This window comes from Piliocolobus tephrosceles, chromosome 4 (assembly GCF_002776525.5).
Source record: "Piliocolobus tephrosceles isolate RC106 chromosome 4, ASM277652v3, whole genome shotgun sequence".
NCBI classification, from domain to species: domain Eukaryota; kingdom Metazoa; phylum Chordata; class Mammalia; order Primates; family Cercopithecidae; genus Piliocolobus; species Piliocolobus tephrosceles.
This window is the reverse complement of record NC_045437.1, coordinates 154,020,068-154,040,502: the sequence shown is the minus strand read 5'-3', so window position 1 is coordinate 154,040,502 and position 20,435 is coordinate 154,020,068. Positions and strand designations below refer to the sequence as shown.

General features: G+C 51.3%; 2 protein-coding genes across 3 annotated transcripts in view; both read left to right on the top strand.

The window, feature by feature from the left end:
• Positions 1–1,519: 1,519 nt before the first annotated feature.
• LOC111527837 lies at positions 1,520–5,911 on the top strand. The gene is given in 3 exon segments (XM_026454500.1): positions 1,520–1,591; positions 4,029–4,436; positions 5,657–5,911. Coding segments are annotated over 3 exon segments (735 nt in total).
• An 8,316-nt stretch (positions 5,912–14,227) lies between these two features.
• Positions 14,228–20,435, top strand: part of SLC25A48 (solute carrier family 25 member 48) — a 60,568-nt gene continuing 54,360 nt past the window's right edge. For both annotated transcript variants that reach the window (XR_002726699.2, XM_023193884.2), the window contains exon 1: positions 14,228–14,604. Coding sequence is in view for 1 of the 2 variants with exons in the window: in XM_023193884.2 (XP_023049652.1) it covers positions 14,559–14,604 (46 nt within the window). In the remaining variant the exon portion in view is untranslated. The remainder of the gene's footprint in view (positions 14,605–20,435) is intronic.

Genomic DNA, 20,435 nt, shown 5'->3' with positions numbered 1-20,435 from the left:
CTATAGTATCAAAAAGCACATCAGTGGTTGCTTGGAGTTGGGAAGCAAGAGAGTGGATTACCTGAAGAGGCATTTCTATATATTAATTCCGAGGTTGTTATTTGGTGTATAAATTCATGAACAGTATACTTTATGGTGTATGTAAATTAGACCTCAATGAAGTTGAGTTTTTAAAAGGTGATAACATGAATTACATTTATATAAAACTAAAGAGATCAAAATAATATGATGTTGGTACAAAGAAAAAGCGATGGATACAAAAATAAATTACAAAAATGAACTTAAGTTTGCAATAGTTAAGAATTTAGAATGTGTCTATTTTGGTATTTCAAATCAGGTTAGGGAAAAATAATTTATTCTTAAATGATGTTGAGTCAAGTGACTATTCAAAATATAAAACAAAATTAGAGGCTTATCTACTACCACTTACAAAAACTAAATTTGATATAGATTAAAGAGTTAAGTCTATACAAAAGAAAATGACCCAGCAGTAGATGGGCACCAGGGTCTGAGGGCATAGAGTAGAGAGATGCGGGAGTCTTGCCTGAGCCTGGAGTGACCCGGCTGGGTCACTCCTGGCTTGGACTCCAGCCCTGGGGAAGCGTGAAGTCCTGGAGATGTCTCAGCCTTGTGAGCATCAGTGGCATTCTAAGGCTCTCTTGCCTCAAGCCCTAAGGCTAGAAACTAACTGGAGCCCCTTTTTCAGGCTGGTTCACCTTCCTGTTCCGGCACTGAGGCTCAACTCTCCAGTCTGCAAAATGGCATGACAGTGGCAGACTTCCTGACTTGAAGATTTGTGGGGACCACATGACACACCACATGGGAACTGCCCTGGGCAGTAGTTGATACTTAGGAGCACCAGGCCTGGGAGAGGAGCTGGGGACATCGGCTCTGTGGGAAAAAGCAGATGTCCTACATCATCAGCCTTCCCATGACTGCTCCACTTGTCTTGTGTCCTGCCAGCAAGTGACTGGGGAAGAGCCACAGAGGAGAGGCAGCTGAAAGTGAGTGACAAAGGCAGAGACTGGTGTCTTGGCCCCACCTTGAGCGAACTGAGGCACCCCAGAGAGAAGCAGCCCATGCAGCTCATTTCAGTTCCCTGGACTTGGTGGAACAGATCCTTGGGTCCCTTCCTGACCGTCTACTGGAGGCGCTGAGTCACTCTCACAGTCTCTGGGCAGAAGTCCCAGGTGAGCTCACTGGCCCCCAGTGATGAAGAACTGATCTGAGTCCAGAAGATGTTTGCATTCTCTTTGTTTCCCCTGAGTCTCCTGGGAAGATGTGGATTAAGCGGAATTAAGAGACAGGTGATGATCACAGGTGTTGGGTGCTTGGGTAGTCTCCATGGTAACAGAGCCATCTGGCTTTCTTGCCTGGCACCAGGCCTTATGACTTCATGATGGAATCTTTTCTCAGCAGGCAGAGGGGGATTTGCCAGGGTAAAGAGGAGGCTGGGAGGGAGAGGCCTGCCGAGGGAGGCTTTGTCTTTTCAGCCAGAGTTTTACAATTAGGCTTCATCATGTAACGATGCGGTGCTACTGCTGACCCCAAAACAGGACGCCGGAAGTGGTGCTCACTAGAGACTGTGAGTGTCATTGTACACCTGCCATCTTGCTGAGGCCTCCCAGGGGAGCTCAGAGGACACCTGGCCTCCTTCAATCCAGGACTCACTATTGGAGTGGAGCTGGGGCCCTGGCAGGAAAGAACGAGCTGTGGGAGGGCCGCTGGCCCACCACAGGGAGAGTGTGTGCTGTGCAGCGCCCACTGGATGGCAGGAAGTGTAGGACCTTAGGTGAGCCCCCCACAGAGTGAACCTTGGCCATGGCAATGGGCCTCTCTCCCTAAGCTGCTCACAGGGTGGTGCTGGGAGAGCCCTCAAGTCTGTGTCATATCTCTTTATCCCCACAAATGAGTCATCCAGCAAACCTACATGTGTTAGTGTCCTAGGGCTGCCAGAAGAAATTAACACAAACTTGGTAGCTTAAAACAACACACATTTATTCTCTCACAGTTCTGAAGGCCAAAATTTCAAAATCAAGGTGTTGGCAGGGCTGTTTTTTTCTTGGGGTCTCAGCAGGGAATCTGTTCCTTCATGCCTCCCTCCTAGCTTCCCGTGATGATGCAGTTCTTGATGTGCCTTGGTTTGTGGCAGCATCATTCCAATCGCTTCCTCCATCATCACATGACATTCCCCCTGTGTGTCTGTGTCCAAACTTCCCTCATCTTATAGGGACAAGTCATTGGATTTAGGGCCCACCCTGACCCAGTGTGACCTCATGTTAACTTGATTGCATCTGCCAAGATCCCATTTTCAAATAAGGTCACCTCCACAAGTGCCAGGGCTTAAGACTTGAACATGTCTTATGGGGGCACACAACAACATATAATTCACAGTGAACTGAGCACAGGCTTCAGAGTGGGTCAAACCTGGGTGCTGCCATTTAGCCTGTCCCGTCTCCTTGGCACAGTGAGGTTGGAAAGGCAAGTCTATCCCAGTGGCCTTCCTAAGGATTACCTGAGAAAGAGGACCACAGAGCTCTACGGAGTGTTTGGGAGTTGTAGAAACTCAGCAAAGATGGCCCTGAGCTGGGTCTCTGGGACTTGGAGGAGGGGGCCTGGTTCCTGCTCACCAGAATCTGGCAGTCTATGGGCCAGTAGGCACTTACCAAGGGTTCCGGCTTAGGACAGGGACCTCAGTGGTCAGGCTGCCTGCAGGGAGTTGGGGGAGAGCATGGACCACAGGAGCATGTGTCAGGGGCAGGGACTCAAGGCCTAAGGGCTAGGGTGGGAGTCAGGAAGGCTGGGGGCTAAGCCACCTAGGTTCTTCCATGGGACTGGAGTCCACAAGTGGAACAGCCTGGGGGCTTTCTTAGGATCAAAGGGGCCCCCTGCCATGTTCCTGATGGGCTCCGGGTCTAGCACAGTCAACGTGGGAATGAGCTGGCTTTTCACTACCTGGTACTCCGGGTCAGGTGTCCCCTCTGGGCCTGGGAAGTAATTCCTCATTCTACTTCTCCACCCTCTCCCCAAGACGTGACTTCTCCCTCCTATCACCATGGAGTCTGATAAAGACTTCGTTCCTGGCCAAGGTGTTCTCTTTTTGTCTGCCTCTTTCCTTCCCTCCCACCCTTCTTCCCTTCCTTCCAATACTTGGTGTCGATCATATGCCAGGGTTTTTCTAGGCCTCTGGGACACAGAAATGATCTAGACAGATGGGCCTTGCCTCAGTGGCATTTGTAACTAACAGGATGAGAGACATTAATAAAGAAACCACATAGTCAAATATTTCACAGCAGAGGAATGGGTGCTCTGAATGAGGGGTATGAGGCTGGCGGCAGTCATGAAGAAGGTGATGCCACTAAGCCAGGGACATAAGGGAAGTGACCTTAGTCAAGTGCTGAGGAACTCACCACCTAGGAGAAAGGAGAGGGAAGAACATCTGGGCAGGAACATTAGCCCATGCAAAGCCCCTGTGGCATGAGGATGCTTGGCAAGTGAGATGGACCAAGAGAAGGCCTGTGTAGCTGGACTGGACAGAGTGAAGGGAATATGAGTTGGATTGAGAGCCAGCAGACTAATTGAAAAAGTGGTCAATTGAATGCCTATTATGAACGAGAGGCACCAGACAGATAAGACAGACAAGACCACCCCACACATGAAGCAGGCAGACCACACACCCCAGCAAGAGCATTCCAGTGATGAAATGATCTGGAGTCACCCTGCGGGGAGGTTGGGACTGGGAAGGCTCTTCTGAGCTGAGAGTCCAGGAGCAGATCTTGGCACAGATTCTAAGGGAAGGCCAAGTCTGGTGTGACTTAGGAATGGCAAGAAGGCCTGTGTGCTTGAACAATCTAACCATGGTTGAGGCCCACTGCTGGCTTTTCACAGAGGAGAGCCACGGTCAGGTTTGGGCTTTGTAAGACCCCTCTAGCCTCCAATGTAGGCAGGGACTGGGGACAGAGCTGGTGTGGTTAGGAATTCAGTGTGCAGTAACAGATGGAATGTGCTTCTCTTCTCAGATGTCTCAGAAGAACTGTGAGGATGAATCTGGAGCCCCAACCTCTCCTAGCCTCCTGCAGGAGGATGACTCAGGGCCCCTGTCCTCCCAACAGCAGGCCACCAGTTCAAGGGACAAGAAGCCCCTAAGCTCCCTCCACCTTTCACATAGGGCCCAGGTGGCCTTGGAGTACCTGCCTTTCTTCTGCACCTATGGGTACCTCCTGGCAGAGGAGGGGTTGGTCCTGCAGCCCGAGACGCCGCTCCAGGAGGACTCAGAACTGCTCAGTGGGTTCTTCCCTTACTACCGCTCTGAGGAGGAGAGTTTGCCCAGCATGGCCCTTCCTGGCTGGTCACACAGAGGCTCCCAAGATGCGCCCACTGAGAAGGAGGCACCGGCTGGCTGCTTCTGCAGGACAACAGTCAGGAACGAATGCTCTGTGAGTTGAGGAGGCCATAGAGGGTGGGGAGAGCAGCACTAGGTCCCCACATCCTTCAAACCTGGGGCCCAGACTCTAACAGGCCCATGGACAGGCCCCTCGCAGGGCTGCTGGGGCTCTTGGAGCAAGGTGTCACTGGTTGGGAGTACAGAGACTGCAGGAAGACTGTCCTGTTGTCCTGTTCAAGCCCAGCTTGACCACCTGCTAGGAGAGCGGCCTTATAACAGAGTGGTTTTCTTATAAAAGAGACGACAACTGGCCAGGCGCGGTGACTCACGCCTGTAGTCCCAGCACTTTGGGAGGCTGAGGCGGGTGGATTACGAGGTCATGAGATCAAGACCATCCTGGCTAACACAGTGAAACCCCGTCTCTACTAAAGAATACAAAAAATTAGCTGGGCATAGTGGCAAGCACCTATAGTCCCAGCTACTCGGGAGGCTGAGGCAGGAGAATGGCGTGAACCCAGGAGGCGGCGGTTGCAGTGAGCCGAGATTGCGCCACTGCACTCCAGCCTGGGCGACAGAGTGAGACTCCATCTCAAAAAAAAAAAAAAAAAAAGAGAACAACAGCAGCAAGAATAGAGCCATTGTGAGAATTGTGTACAACCACGTACCTAAAGTGCTAAGCATGATGGTGAGCTCACAGAAACATTAATTTGGTCCTTAGGACTTGCTAGGCTCTCAGACAAATGTTTCACTAGCATCATCTCATTTAATCCTAATAGTAATCCTATAAGATAAGCGGTACTATTATTCCCACTTTATGAATGAGAAAACGAGTCTCAGAGAAGTTAAGTGACTTGACCAAGGGCACACAGCTAGCAAGTAGCAAACCTGGGATTTGACCTGAAGCCTGTGATCTAGAACATTCCTAATCGCCACCATGCAGCTGGGCACTGTGGCCCGTGACTGCAAAGACAGAGGAGGCAAAGCGGGGAGGTTTTCATCCCAGACACACCCTTCCCAGCAGAGTGCCCTCGGATGGGTGAGTGACATCGCTGAGTGCTTTCTGGGTTGCAGAGCAGACATGGACCTGCCCTCTTCTGGGACTGCCACTGTGGCGTTGCAGGCACAGGCTGGTCCTGGGTATCTGGGCCTGAACCTGGGTGGTGGGCTTGCATCAGGCTGACCCTCTTATTCCTTCGTACCCAGGCTGTCTCGGCACACTCGGACCTCATCTCTGGGTCCTCACACTCACTGGCCTGCTGCCCCATCCTGCAGGTCTCGGCAGGGTTCGCCCATGACAGTGATCAGGATGCCCCTCTCTCCAGGAACTATGGTCTGTATGCCTCAGGATTCGTGTATTACTACAGAACCCCTGAAGAGGGGCTACATACTAGCCCGGGGCCTCTTGCCTCTCCATCTGGGAGCTAGGGACCCTCAGGGGCTGCCCAGGGCTGGTGCAGTCACACAGCGGGGATGCTGGAGCTGGCTGCAGCGGAAGCCACTGGAGAGCAGGCCCCCAGCACCCACTGAACATCAAGGGACGAAGGTGATTGGGGGTAGGCTCCCAGAAGTCAGTTTGCCCTGGGACCAGAGCTGGCCTGGGACCCTGGCCCTCAGGCCTATATTCTCTCTGTCTCAGTGCCCATGACCATGGATGAGGGGCATCCTACCCGCTTGCCCAGCAGAGCTGGCAGGAAGAACCCAACCCTTGGCAGATTCTCCCAGCCCCTCTCAGCCCAGTAGGCTGCTCCCTGCCAGCATGAGGTGTCCCATTCTACAGGCCTGGGGTTTGCCCTTCTCCTCGAGGGGCAGAGGGGAGAAACTCAGCCTGTGCCCCACATTCAGCCACTCCACCCCTAGGAAGAGACTCACCCCGCCCCAGGCTGCCACCTTCCTGTTCTCCTAGCTGGAAAAACTGCCATGTGAGAATTGAATAGCCACACCAAAAGTGGCTTTGCAGAGAAGTGTCCATCTGGTCCGGGACTCTGACCTCAGACCATTCCTTTTGTAGCCCGTCCCAACCTCAGACAGAGGGAGCAGGAGCCACCTGAACAACTGAAGGGTGCAGACAGCCAGAAGCTGGTTTTGTAAATAAATCGTGCACCTTGAAGCTGATGAACTAACTGGATGCTTTGGAGTAATACTTTCAGCTTCAATTTATTAAGCATTTACTTTGTAGTAGGCACTTTACAGAGATCATCTTCATAATCGTTGGGTGTAGACACTGGTGTCATCTCCATTCTACAGCTGAGTAAACAGGCTAAGAGATGTTAAGTAGGGTGCCCGAGCTCACACAGCTAGCAAACAGCCAGGAAGAGTGGAGCTGGGATTTACACCAGCTCCATCTGACCTCGGGTCAAGTACTTAAGCACCTCCTCGCTACATTCTTCCTCAGTGGGTCTATGCATAGCAAGAAATGAGCCACGTGCTCCCCTACACCCAGGCCTCTGCTAGACCCATCTCGCTGTCTCTTTTTCCTCATTGCCTCTGTACGTTTCCTTCCCCTGCCCCTGCCCTTGGGTAGAGCAGGTGAGGAAGGTGACTCTGCATGTGTCTCCCTGGCCCTACCTCCTTGGACTGTGTGGACCTGTTTTCTGGTGCTCCAGCCCAACCTCCAGCCCCAGGCTCACCTGGCACATGGCTGAAGCACACTGGGATTTTGAGAGTATGTGCTCATCCCACCTACTCTGGGGCCAGACGCTTAGATGCTGATTCCTGCTTGAAACTCCTTTAGCACCAGCCACACTGGTGTGTCCCACGTTCACAGCCTCTCTGTCCCGTGGCGCTGGTTTTGTGTCTCCTCCCTGGGTGTGGGTTCTTTGTTTGCTTTGACACTCACACACCTCTGACCACTGGATCCCCCTCCTCCATCCAATGGCTGCTTGTCTGGAATGCCCTCACCTGCTCACCGTGCTTCCTGAGGATGAGGACCTTGAGAAGGAGAGAGAAATCAATTGGTCACACTGGAGTTACATCAAAGAAATTCTTTTTAGAAAATCTGTTTTTACTATTTCCAAGGCACTCCTATGACTTCCCGTTGGGTTTAGGGATTTGGGGTTTGAAGTATGATGGGACTATGAAGAAATAAAATTGCCCTTGCCAGGAAGACTTGTTGGCTTTGTTCTTGGGGTGAGGCAATTGGACTGTTCCCTTTATTTTCCAAGGGCTGGAAAACTTCCCGACTCCCCTTGCATTCTCCCACCTGGTGCTGCTCAGGAGGTTCCCTCTGCCTCTGCGCCCTTCTCCACTGCTCGCAACTTAGCTTGTCTTTTTAGTTTAGGGCCTCATCGAGGAGCTGGCATCTGTGGGCCCTCACTGCCCCCAAAGGAACAGACAGGTTGGGAGGTATCTATGTGTATGGTACAAACTGGGGCCGCTCTCTCCTTGTGCAGCCCAAGCGGGGTCCGAGCCATGTTCCTCCTCTCCTCCCATGTGGCGTGGCCATCCAGACCCAAGTAGGGCTGACAGCCCTGCAACAGCCTGTCAGCAACCCCTTGGCAAGCTGGAGGTACCTTCCCTGCACTTCGGGCTTAAGAGACCCTCCAGAGGTTTTTCATGCTGCAGAGCTCTCTTAAGGGAGTAGTTTGCAGGAAAGATTTGGTGCAAAAGAGATCCCAGATAAGGGGCTGGCTCAGCTGGAAGGGCAGTTTGCTTCTGGCCCACCTGCTGGCCTTGGCTTGGAGCTGTCCATGTGCTAACACAGACGTGAACACTCAGGACACACAGGCCATAACGATGGTGACGTTTGACTTGCTGAGTGTGTCACCGTGTGCCAGTCATGGTGCTGAGCACTTGACATGCATTGACTCACTGAGTGTGAGTTAAGTGCAGCCTGAGTGAGGTACAGTTATCATTCCCATCTTATAGAGGAGGATGTCTGGGCACAGTGGATTAAATGGCCCAGTGAGCTCCTGCTGGGGGACGCTGAACTGCCTGCTCTCAGGTGCTGAGCAGGATCACAGCCCTTCTGAGGAGCTGGACAGGCACAGGCTTCAACTTCCCAAGGGCAAGCCCACCAGGTCCCTGCAGAGAAAAATGCTGGTTGCAAGGAGCCTGAGCCAGCCTCAGCATAGAGGCTATGGAGGTTTGTCCAGGTGAGATACAGCTGGCCCCAGACACGGGCCTTTCATCCACTCGCAGAGTAGCTGCAGGACTAAGGACTGCCTCTAGCCTGTAGATGCCACTGCCCACAGAATCATGGCCCAGCCCCTTTCCTTGACATTCAGGGTACTCAGGAGCCAGACTCCAAGCCTTCCAACTTCCCCTCCCACAGCCATGGGGGCTTTGGGTGAGCAAAACTCTTCCTGACTTCCCTTGCATTCTCCCACCTAGCGCTGCTCAGGCAGTTCCCTCTGCCTCTGCGCCCTTTTCCATTGCTCGCAACTTAGCTTGTCTTTTTAGTTCCAGCTCAAATGCTGCTCCTTCCCAAGACTTCTAGGTCTGCCCCTCCACATTTCCTGTGGTCCTGCCTGGCCTGTATTTGAGGTCAGACCTGATGTGAGGTTTATGGGTCTCCCTCAGCCCAGCAGCTGACGTTTGATGAGTGCACGACAGAGGAGACCACCACATGGCAGAAGATGGAGTAGGCTGTCCCCAAACACTGACTCTTCTGTCACTGTCAGCAGCCAAACTCCTCCGAGTTCCAGGAAGTTTAGCATATAGCAGGTGCTTAGCCAGGCTTTCACATGGGACCTTGACAGCAGCAGGCAGCAGTGGCTCCTCCTACATTCCCACAGAAACCCCTTGATTCCAAACCTCTCCAACCTGGGCTATCTGGTCCCCTGAGCTGCCTGGCCTTCAGTCAGGCAGACAGCAGCATTTCCTATTCTCAGACGTCCACAGAGCCAGCCTCAACCCGCAGGTTGACGCTGATGGAAAGGAGCACATATGATTTTCAAGCTGGTATCAGATATCACCATGGCCCAGAATTTCAGACTTCTGTGGACCCACAGGACCCTGTCAGGGAAGAAAGGAGGGAGAGCAGCCCAGGGCACTGGGATGGTATTGGGGGAAGGGATGTTTTCCCCCTGATTCAACTGTTGCAGGAGTCCTGTGAATATGACGCAGTTGGACGGTGTTAGTACCATCACACTGATAGTGGAGAACCTGCGGCAGAGAAGTTAGGGCATTTATGCAGAGGGGTGGGGGTGGTGGCAAGGGTCATTTGGGAAAGTCACTTCTACTTCCCGAGTCTTGGCCAGGAGGCAGCACTTTTTTAAATAGCATGGACCCTGGAGTCAAACAGCAGGTGTGACTTCATCTGGCACTGGGCCAGCTCGGAGCACTGAAGTGGAAGAAAGCCTGGGACATTCAAGGCTTCGATAGATCTACACAGGTAAAGAGACTGGGGTGTCACCTCCCATCCAAGCACACAGCCCCCAAACACCTCAGATGGGTTCTCATCATGCCTCTCAGAGGTTTGCTCTGGCACCTCAGACTCCCCTCTGAGCCTCCTGGGCCAGCACGGCCCACACAAATACTGAGTGTGGCTCTCTGCCAGCCAGCGCCAGGGAAACCCGGCCAGGAAGCTATCCAGAACCAGCAGCCACGCTTGTCTTCTCGGCCAGAGAGCCTCAAGTGCTGTGCATCAGCGCCCTCTCCTGGCGTACCATGATGAGACCTCCGCAGCTAATATCCCTGTGGTCAAGAATCTCAGACTTCTGTGGACACCACCTAGGAGGGGATCGTCCTTACCTTCCAAAATATAGAGGAAGAATGAAGGCCTGGACTTTCCCAAGATGCCCAGAGAGGCAGCAGCTGCACTGGGACCAGAGCCCAGGCAGCCCAGTCTTCCCGCCAGCCGCTTCACCCCCTCACTTCACAGTCACTTGCCTCTGTTTCTTGACTGCCAGCCTCAAGCTGAATAGGTGATGGGCCACATTGAGTCTGCACACGCTCTGCACGTACCTTCTCAAAGTGCCATCAACAAAGGAAGAAATCCTGCTCCCAATGAGAAGCTTGAAAATCGTGTGCTCCTTTTCCTTCCCATCAGAGTCAGGGAGGGGGCTCAGAGCTCCCGTTGTCTGAGGCCAGTGCAGGAATGATGCAGTGGGGGCAAACGCTCAAAGAAGAAAGACAGCAAAGCCTGCAGTCCCGTTTCATTAATCCTTTGAACTCAGTCCTGAGTAATTGTTGTCTGCCTGCTCTGTGGCAGAGCCTGAGAATGTCATGGCGGCAGATAGATCAGACAGGTCTTATCTATCTTCCTGCAGCAACCAAGCATTGCACAAGGACTGAGCGGCATGGTGAGAGTTGGAAAAAGAAGCAGAGGTGCCTTGAGAGAGGGCAACGAGGTCTTGACCTCCCGTGAGGGGACTGGGGAGGCATCCTCATGCAGAAGATGCTTCGGCATAGATCTGATGGAGGTAGGAGTTGGCTATGAGAAGGGCAGGGAGAGGGAGCTGCAGGCAGAGGGAGTGGTCAGTGCAAAAGCTCTGTGGGGAAATGTGGCTGGTACCTTTGAGGGCCTGAAAGAAGCCGGGCTTCTGTGATGCTCCAGGAAAGGCCGGGGGAATCCTCACACCTGGGAGTGATGTGGCCATCTCTTCAGCTCTGTCTTGTACCTGGACACCCTCCTTGTCTGCCAGCCACCGGCAGGACCTTCAGACTTTTCCCCATATCTCCCCATTTAAGGCCCAGCTGACTGAGCAGTGACTACCCACCAGGACTGTGCCAGGCTGTGCAGGTCCAGTGCAGAATGAGGCAGTACCCTCTTCTCAGTGGACTCACAGTCTGGATGGGAAGACAGATGATCAACCGTTGAGTCTGACAGCAGTGGTGCAGATATGCTCAGAACATTCAGAAACACAGATGAGAGCTAGCAGATCCCGTGTGGCATAGGGTGATGAGGAAGGCCTTCAAGGAAGGCCTGTCAGGAGAAGGCAACAGCTGAGCTGAGTCTTAAGAAGGGGGCAGGGGTCAGCCAGGGGAGAAGGAGGGAGAAAGTGTTCCCCGCAAGGGAATAGCACATGCACAGTCACACACATGCACAGAATGTGGGACATTGAGGTGAGAAGTGGAAAGGTAGCCAGACCCAGTCCCACAGAGCTACACACAACACACTGGGGAACTGGAATTTGTGCTCAAGATCACAGAAAGTCATCAAAGGTCACTAAACTGAGCAGATTCAAGATTTCAGAAGCTCACTGGGGCAGCAGCTGGCGGGTGGATATAGGACTGGGGCAGAGGAACCCAGGAACCCGTGTCCACTGTGATCCAGGCAGGGCAGTGGCACAGGCCTGGGCTGAGCCACATGCGGAGACACCAATGAGGTCTGGGTGTCATTGAGGGGATAGACACTCAGGACTTTGTGGCTGGTGGGATAAGACCTTGGGAGAGAGGAATGGAGGATGGCATCCAAGGTTCTGTTTTGGGTGGCCACTGGGTGGAGGTGTGTTTCGCTAAGTTGAAGAGGCACTGGAGGAGGAAGAGAGAGTTCACTGAGGGATGTGCTAAGGTGACCTGAGCCACCCAGGTGGGGGTGTTGAGTGGAGGGATGTCTGGAGTCAGAAGCGAGGTGTGGGGGTTATACGCTAAGAGATGGGAGGTGCGGGTGGGTGAGGGTCCAGGTGGGGCCCTGAGGAATCCACACCTAAGCATAAGAAGGGGCCAAGGCAGCAGGGAAAAAGATGAGAACAGCTGGAGAAGCGGGAGGAAAGCTGGGTGAGGCAGGAATCCGGAAGCAGAGGGGAGCAGGCGGCATGGGCAGGGCCTTCACTGCAGCAGGTCAGGCACGCACAGTGGCCCAGGCCTTTGGCCCAAGTGTGGCAGGTGGACACGGGGAGGGGATTGTTGGCTTGCCTGAGAGAGTGGCTGGGGAGGTGGGAGCTGTGGAGCTGTGTAGACCAAAGGTGCAGCCAGGAGACTCCAGGTTTGGAGAGCCTTGCCTGATTGCTTCCTGGAGAACAATGGACTCTCTCTCCAGTGCTCTTACAGCCACCTCTGTGTAGCATCTCAGACGGACTGTCTCCTCTCCAACAGAGACTTTCCCAAAAGCAAGGCACCAGCACAGACTGGTGCTCAGGAAATTTCTGTGGCCTGAAAGGGTCGATAAGAAATGAGGAGTGGGCCACTAGTTAGCAAATGCTATCAGCATAGCCCATTTGCATGTCCCACTACAGAGGAAAGTGCTCTGGGAGGTCATCATCGGGGAAGGAACTGAGGGAGAAAGGAAATGGGGTTGCTTTCTGGCCCCAGTCACACAGGGAGTGGATTTCTCTGTGAAGTTTCGTTCTCTGTGTAATGGCCAGTAGCTGCCCTGCCCTCTCCCGAGTGTGGAATGCAAATGTGAACAGCAGCACACTGCAAGTAGTGCTCTGAAGTGCAAAGGCCAGGAAGAAGGGAAGGCCTAGATCCCGGCCACAGAGCCAGCATTCGGCCTGGGCTCATAGCCCTGTAGTCTGGGATTCTCCAGGCCTGGCCACGGTTGCTGGTACACCTAGGGTCCTCCCTGCACTTCCTGGGTGATGCGCCCCATGGGCAGTTTTGTGGCACGTATTTGGGAATGGAGTGCAGTAATTCATTTTGGAAAGTGACCCACTCCTTCTGCTCTGCTCCAACTCATTAGCAGTTCAAGCAGCAGCTTTCTGGGCCTGGGAGGCCATCCTGGGGCTGCCAGGGACACTGCCTGCCAACTTAAGACCTCCTCAATTGGTGCTGACACAGGACTGAGGGGATGACAATCTGCCTGGCACCGCTTAGGTGGTCTTCCAAAGGAGTAGGTTTTGAGAATTGGCAGGCTTTCCACTTGTGGATGCATTCCAATGGTGAACTCACTAAAGGGCCACTCTTCAGAGACCTACATTTCTCATAGCGGCTCTAAGCATATATCCCGGGCACGGCAGGGCACAGCTTGGGGTTGATGCTGACGGGAACTCTGAAGCCTCAAGACTGAGTGGGTCACCATGTGCAGCAGGGAGCTGAGGTGCGGGGATGGGGTATGATGGTTCCACTCCTCCCTGGAACTTTGCAAAACTTCCCCAGCCAGGCCGGCAACTCCATCCCGGGCTGTCCCCTCCAGACACAGGTCCACTCTCTGTGTGCCAGGGCAGGGGAGGGAGCAATGCTGCAGGAAGCTCCCTTCACCTCCAAGTCCCCACTTCTCAGTGGACAGGGCTTTGTAGGATCAAGCTTCGGTGGTCAGGCTGTCTTGCTTTGGAAGAAGGAGATCTGGCTGACGGTCACTGCATATTAACCTGGATGACGTGACATGGATATGTCCAGGGGGACAACAGCAGGCCCAGCAGAGGCCCCTTCCTCCTGACCATACCCTCCACCATTCTTGTCAACGTTGGGGTGTCTTGGCTGAGACCCACAGCTGAGTCCCTGCTGGAAACTAGCGGAATGCTGGGTGGCTTTGCGTCTTCTTAGGAGGGGAGGAAAGAAACTCTCATTGAAACAAAAGCCTCTCCACACAGCAGGCCACTTCTCCAGTGAGCATGGGCCTCTGGCCTGGGGCCTGGCTGAATGTAGGGTCTGACTACAGAGAGGGAGTTTGAGGTAGAGAGCACCACCTTTCTGCCTTCTGTTGGCCCAGGGCGGACAGTGTAGGCTGAGCCAGGGCCAGGCAGGGAGCTGGGCCCCTAGAGAGCTGTAGCTGAAAGTTAGACATGACCCTGAACCACCAGGTGCTTGCTCTAGGCACAGGGCACTGAGTGGGACATGTCTGGGGAACAAAAAGGCATCACTGCCCAGAGTTGGGATGGGAGAGAGTCCACCGCTGATTGGAATCAGCATTGTCAGCACAGCACAGGGAGATAGGAGCAACGCCACCAAATGCCATCTCTGGATGGGCGGCTGGCACTTTCACTTCAAAAGCGCCGAGGCTCTTAAGTTGGCAAGGAAGGGACCTGGAGAAGGGAGAACTAAGAATTTCACTTGATGACCCTGGCCTTTTTGGGTCTGGGATGAGGCGCGCGGAGCGCACCCTTAACCACCCAGAGTGCTGTGCCTTTAAGGTCCACTGGGGGCGTGATGTCAGCCGCCCTCCGGCGCTTGGAGAGGTGAGCGAGGCAGCCCGCGCAGCGGGTGACTCGGGGGCTGGGTTTGGAGAAGGACCTGCGGCGTGCTGGAGACTCCGACTTTTGTCTTGCGGCGCGCTAGCGCCCGCGGGCCATGCCCCACTGGCCCTAAGTGAGCACTGCCCCCGCTCCGGGAGGGCGAGACCGGAGCACCGGCCATGGGAAGCCTCCAGCTGGAAGACTTTGCGGCGGGCTGGATCGGAGGTGAGTGTGCTTACCCGGGACCCCCGGTCAGAGAGAGCGAGCCTGGTGGAGTTTGCCGCAGTGCTCTGAGGAAACTTTGCGACTCGGTGCGCTCCCATCCCGCTCCCCGTTGCGCGCGCAGCCTGCTTTGGGGAGTGCCAGGCCCCGAGATCCCCCTGGTGGTCTTGCAGTTGCCAGGGCTAAATTCTGAGAGCTTCACAGCGATTCGGGCTGAGCTTCTGCTTTGCTCATTAAGTTAGGAACCGTGGGACTTGATGCAGTAATGATTAAACAGCTGGTCAAAGCCCACAGCCAATGGAGGCTCCTAGCGGCGCACACACCCTTCAGTGACCTGAGGCACACCTGAATTCCGGACGTGACTCGCGGGAACTTATGTATGAGGGTGGCGCTTGGCTGCTGACCGCGGGGCGCAGGGTCGTGGGGAGCCAGGCTTCGAGATCAGGCGGGCCCTAGAGGACGTCCCGACTGGAAGGAGCAGAGCTCTCACAGCAGGGAGCGGAGCGCCGGCTGCAGGTGCTCATTGTCAGGCTGCAAGGAGCACTTAACTGCCTTCAGCCGCCGCCAGCCGTCAGCCATCGCCTACCTCCAAGGCACCTTCTCCGGGCACTCTTGGGTCTGCTGGTCCCTTCGCCACAGCTCCGGAGCCACTTTTTTACTGGGCCTGGGATGGGTTGCCTGGCGAGAGTTGCATTCGTTTCCTTGCTTCTCCATTTTTCTTTCCAATAGGTCTATCCCTCTTTTCTCAGCTATTAGGAAAGGGGGAAGTTTGAGGGACTTTGCTAATTGTAATAAAATAAAATAAAATAAAATAAAAAGTCTTTCTTTTGACCCATCTAAAAGGGTTATCCTAAAAGGGATGTTGGCAAATGTAGCCCCTCACCAAAGGGGGAAAAAAAAGATAATAAGATGAAAAGAAAAACAAACCAGATTGGATCCTAACTCCTCCCCTCCCACCTAGCAGGAGACCACCTCTCTACTCCCACCGGTGGCTGCAGGGCCCTGCTTCACACCTTCCGGAGCAGAGGTGGCTCCTTTCACATTGAGTAAGTCTGTTGGCACAGATGTCCTTGGGTGGGGCTGAGACCCGCCTCTCCTAACTGTCCCAGCCAGAGGGCTGCGGTCCCCTGGGCATATCCAGGCCCTTTTGGACTGGACATTATTCCACCATTCAGCGGGGCAGGCAGAGAGAGGAGACACTTCTGTGGGCTGCCCCTTAAGTAAGCAGACCACCTTCAGTAGGGATGCAAATGGCTTGGTTTGAGAAATGCCCTGGAAGGTAGGGCTGAGTCAGAGTAGTTCCAAGACTCTGATACCCCTTCCCACCCCCAAACGTGGTAACACGCGAACCCTCCTCAACTCACAGCAAGTAGGGGATTTTTGTGCTTTATTCTGGTATTGTCCTTACTTTGGTGATGTTATTGAAAGTAATGACAAAAATCACATTTACTTTTGCACCAAACTAATAACATGCCTTTTTTTAGGCTTCCATAAAATGATGATAAGTGTTTACTACACTTGAATACTTACTAGCTAGGTGCCAGGTATTGTTTAAGTGCTATATGATTTTTTCTTTTAAAACAATTTTATCAAGGTTTATCGTACATATTATAAAATTCACCCATTTCAAATATACAATTCAATGCCTTTTAGTAATTTTACAGTGGTGCAACCATCACCATAAATTTGTTTTAGAACATTTTCATCCCCCAGTAAGATCCCTCATTTGAAGTTGAATGCTGTTCCCTCTCCTTAATCTCCCTGCTATAAATTTGCCTTTCCTGGATATGTTATGTCAATTGAATCTTGCAATATGTGATCTCTTGTGTCAGTTTATGTATAGTTCTTTATTATAACAACCCCAAAGAGGCAGGTACCGTTGCATCCTTATTTTATAGATGAGGAAATTGAGATACAGAGAAATTCGCTGACTTACCTAAGACCATGCATCTAGCATTGGCACTAAGATTCCAACCTAGGCTGCCTGGCACCAGAATCTGCCATCTTAATTTCATCTTAACTCTTTCCAAACAAACTTACATAACAAAATGTTGCCCTTTTTTGATATTACCCACACACACATACACATTTTGTTTGAGATTTTACTGGTTTGTGAAGTGCCAAGGTCTGGAAACCACTGACCTCATAATCCCAATTTTTAAATCTCAAATCCCCTGCTTTCAAATGGGTGGCAGGGAGATGTTGACTCAAGGCTGGATCTAAGCCTGCTCTGAGCTGAAGGATGTGTGCACTCACTATGGAGGAAGCCATGGAGCCTGAGGACCAGCGCTCCTCCCCCTACTACTGGGAAGGGTCAATTACTGCTGTCACCTCTCTGCCTCTGCCCAGTTTAGTAGGTAGGAGGGCATGAGAGGGGACAGGTGGTTTTGGACCCAGGGACTCATTGTTCTGGGATTAGCTGGTTTCTTTGTCCCTAAAAATATCTAATAGTCCAGGAGCCCTTAGCTACCTTACCTGGTTAAATCACCTCTACTAATGCAGATATTTCCTTCTTCATCAGTGTGCTTGGGAATTTGTCTTTGAAGAACAGTTTCCCTTTCAATTTCACTCACCAACTGCTACAACAAGGCTGATGTGGTTTGGCTGTTTCCCCACCCAAATCTCATCTTGAATTGTAGCTCCCATAATTCCATGTGTCACGGGAGGGAGCCCTGTGGGAGGTAATTGAATCATTGGTACAGGCTTTTCCATGCTGTTCTCATGGTAGTGGACAAGTCTCATGAGATCCAATGGCTTTATAAAGGGGAGTTCCCTACACAAGCTCTCTTTTTGCCTGGCACCATGTAAGACGTGACTTTGCTCCTCTTTAACCTTCTACCATTATTGTGTGGCCTCCCCAGCCATGTAGAACTGTGAGTCAATTAAACCTCTTTCCTTTATAATTTACCCAGTCTCAGTAATGTCTTTATTAGCAGAATGAGAATGGACTAATACAGTAAGTTGGTACCAGTAGAGTGGGGCATTACTATAAAGATACCGGAAAATGTGGAAGCAACTTTGGAACTGGGTAACAGGCAGATGTTGGAACAGTTTGAAGGGCTCAGAAGAAGACAGAAAAATGTGGAAAAGTTTGGGACTTCCTAGAGACTTGTTGACTGGTTTTGACCAAAATGCTGATAGTGATATGGACAATGAAGTCCTGGTTGAGATGGTCTCAGATGGAGATGAGGAACTTGTTGGGAACTAGAATAAAGGTGACTCTTGCTATGTTTTCGCAAAGAGACTGGTGGCATTTTGCCCCTGCCTTAGAGATCTGTGGAACTTTGAACTTGAGAGAGATGATTTAGGGTATCCGGTGGAAGAAATTACTAAGCAGCAAAGCATTCAAGAGGTGATTTCTAAAAGCATTCAATTTTATGTATTCACAAAGATATGGTTTGGAATTGGAACTTATGTTTAAAAGGGAAGCAGATCATAAAAGCTTGGAAAATTTGCAGCCTAATTATGAAATAGAAAATAAGAACCCATTTTCTGGGGAGAAATTCAAGCCTGCTGCAGAAATTTGCATAAATAACAAGGAAATAAATGTTAATCACCAAGACAGTGGGGTGAATATCTCCAGGGCACGTCAGAGACCTTGGCGACAGGCCCTCCCATCACAGACCCAGAGGCCTAGGAAGAAAAAATTGTTTCCTGGGCTGGGCCCAGGGCCCCCCTGCTCTGTGCAACCTAGGGACTTGGTGCTCTGTGTCCCAGCCACTCCAGCCATGGCTAAAAGGGCCCAAGGTACAGCTTGGGCTGTGGCTTTAGAGGATGCAAGCCCTAAGCCTTGGCAGCTTACACATGGTGTTGAGCCCACATGTGGATAGAAGTCAAGAATTGAGCTTTGGGAACCTCCATCTAGATTTCAGAGGATGTGTGAAAATGCCTTGATGTCCAGGCAGAAGTTTGCTGCAGTTTGCTGCAGGGGTGGGGCCCTTATGGAGAACCTCTGCTAGGGCAGTGTTATGGGAAATGTGGGGTGGGAGCCCCACACGGAGTCCCCACTGGGGCAATGCCTAGTAGAGCTGTGAGAAGACAGCCACAATCCTCCAGACCCCAGAATGGTAGATCCACTGACAGCTTGCACCATGCACCTGGAAAAGCCACAGACACTCATTGCCAGCCTCATGGGCATTATAATTTTTATAAATTATTATAAATTATTATATATAAATTTATAAATTTTATAAATTATTATAAATTATTTTTTTAAAAAGAAACCCCATTTCCTTTCTCCCTCAGTTCCTTCCCTGGTGGTACCTCTTGGAGCAGTTTCTTCTGCAGCAGGGCGTGCAGATCAGCTATGTTGATAGCATTTGCTAACTCATGGGTGACACTCATGCCAGCAGCTGGGAGGAAGGCTGTACCCTACAAAACCACAGGATGGAGCTGCCCAAGACCATGGGAACTTACCTCTTGCATTAGCATGACCTGGATATGAAACATGGAGACAAAGGAGATCATTTCAGAGCTTTAAGATTTGGGTGCCCCACTGGATTCTGGACTTGCATGGAGCCTGTAGCCCCTTTGTTTTGGCCAGTTTTTCTCATTTGGATCAGGTGTATTTACCCAATGCCTGTACTCCCACTGTTTCTAGGAAGTAACTAACTTGCTTTTGATTTTACAGGCTTTGGACTGTAGACTTTTGAGTTAATGCTGAAATGAGTTAAGACTTTGGGGGACCATTCAGAAAGCATGATTGGTTTTGAAATGTGAGGACATGAGATTTGGGAGGGGCCAGGAGTGGAATAATGTAGTTTGGCTGTGTCCTCACCCAAATCTCATCTTGAATTGTAGCTCCCATAATGTGTCATGGAAGAGACCCATGTGTCATGAGAAAGACCCAGTGGGAGGTAATTGAATCATGGGGACGAGTTTTCCTTTGCTGTTCTTAGGGTAGTGAGTGAGTCTCATGAGACCTGATGGCTTTATAAAGGGGTGTTCCCCAACGTCTCTTTTTGCCTGCTGCCATGTAAGACATGACCTGCTCCTCCTTCACCTTCCACCATGATTGTGTGGCCTCCCCAGCCATGTGGAGCTGTAAGTTGATTAAACCTCTTTCCTTTATAAATTACTCAGGCTTATGTATGTCTTTGATAGCAGCATGAGAACAAACTAATACAAAGGGCTTCTTAATCTAAGTGGCCTTGGGGCAGCCTTGGTTCTCTTAAAATTGTACAAGTCTTGTGAGTGTGTGTGTGTGTGTAGGTATTTTTTCTGTGAAAAGATACAGTGTATCATCACTTTTCCAAATGGGTCTTCTTTTTAAAAAATTCTATGGTGACATTACTCACTTTTGAGCATCCTGTAGGTGTCAGGCTCTCTGCTAGGTATTTTATATTCATTACTGAATTTCATTCTTACCATGGAAGCAGGAGATAGGTGCTGTTATTATTCCCATTCTATGCATGCTAAAAGTGAGACATAGAGAAGTTAAGTAACCTGCAGGTAACTGAAAGTTTTCAGGTCTTTTCTTTACACACATCCTGCCCCACTTTTTGAGCTGAAATTCATATAACAGAAAATTAACCATTTGAAAGTGTATAATTCAGTGGCATTTATTACATTCACAACACTGTGCAGCCATCACTTCTATCTAGCTCCAAAACATTTTTCTTGTGACCAAAGAAGATGCTGTACCCTTCAAGAATCACTCCCATTTCCACCTCTTCCCAGTCCTGGCAACCACTAATTTACTTTCTGTCTTTATGGATTTACCTATTCTGGATAATTCATATAGGTAGAGTCATACAATACCTTGCCTTTTATGTCTGGCCTTTTACATTTAGCATAATGTTTTGGAGGTGCATCTATGCTGTAGCATGCATCAA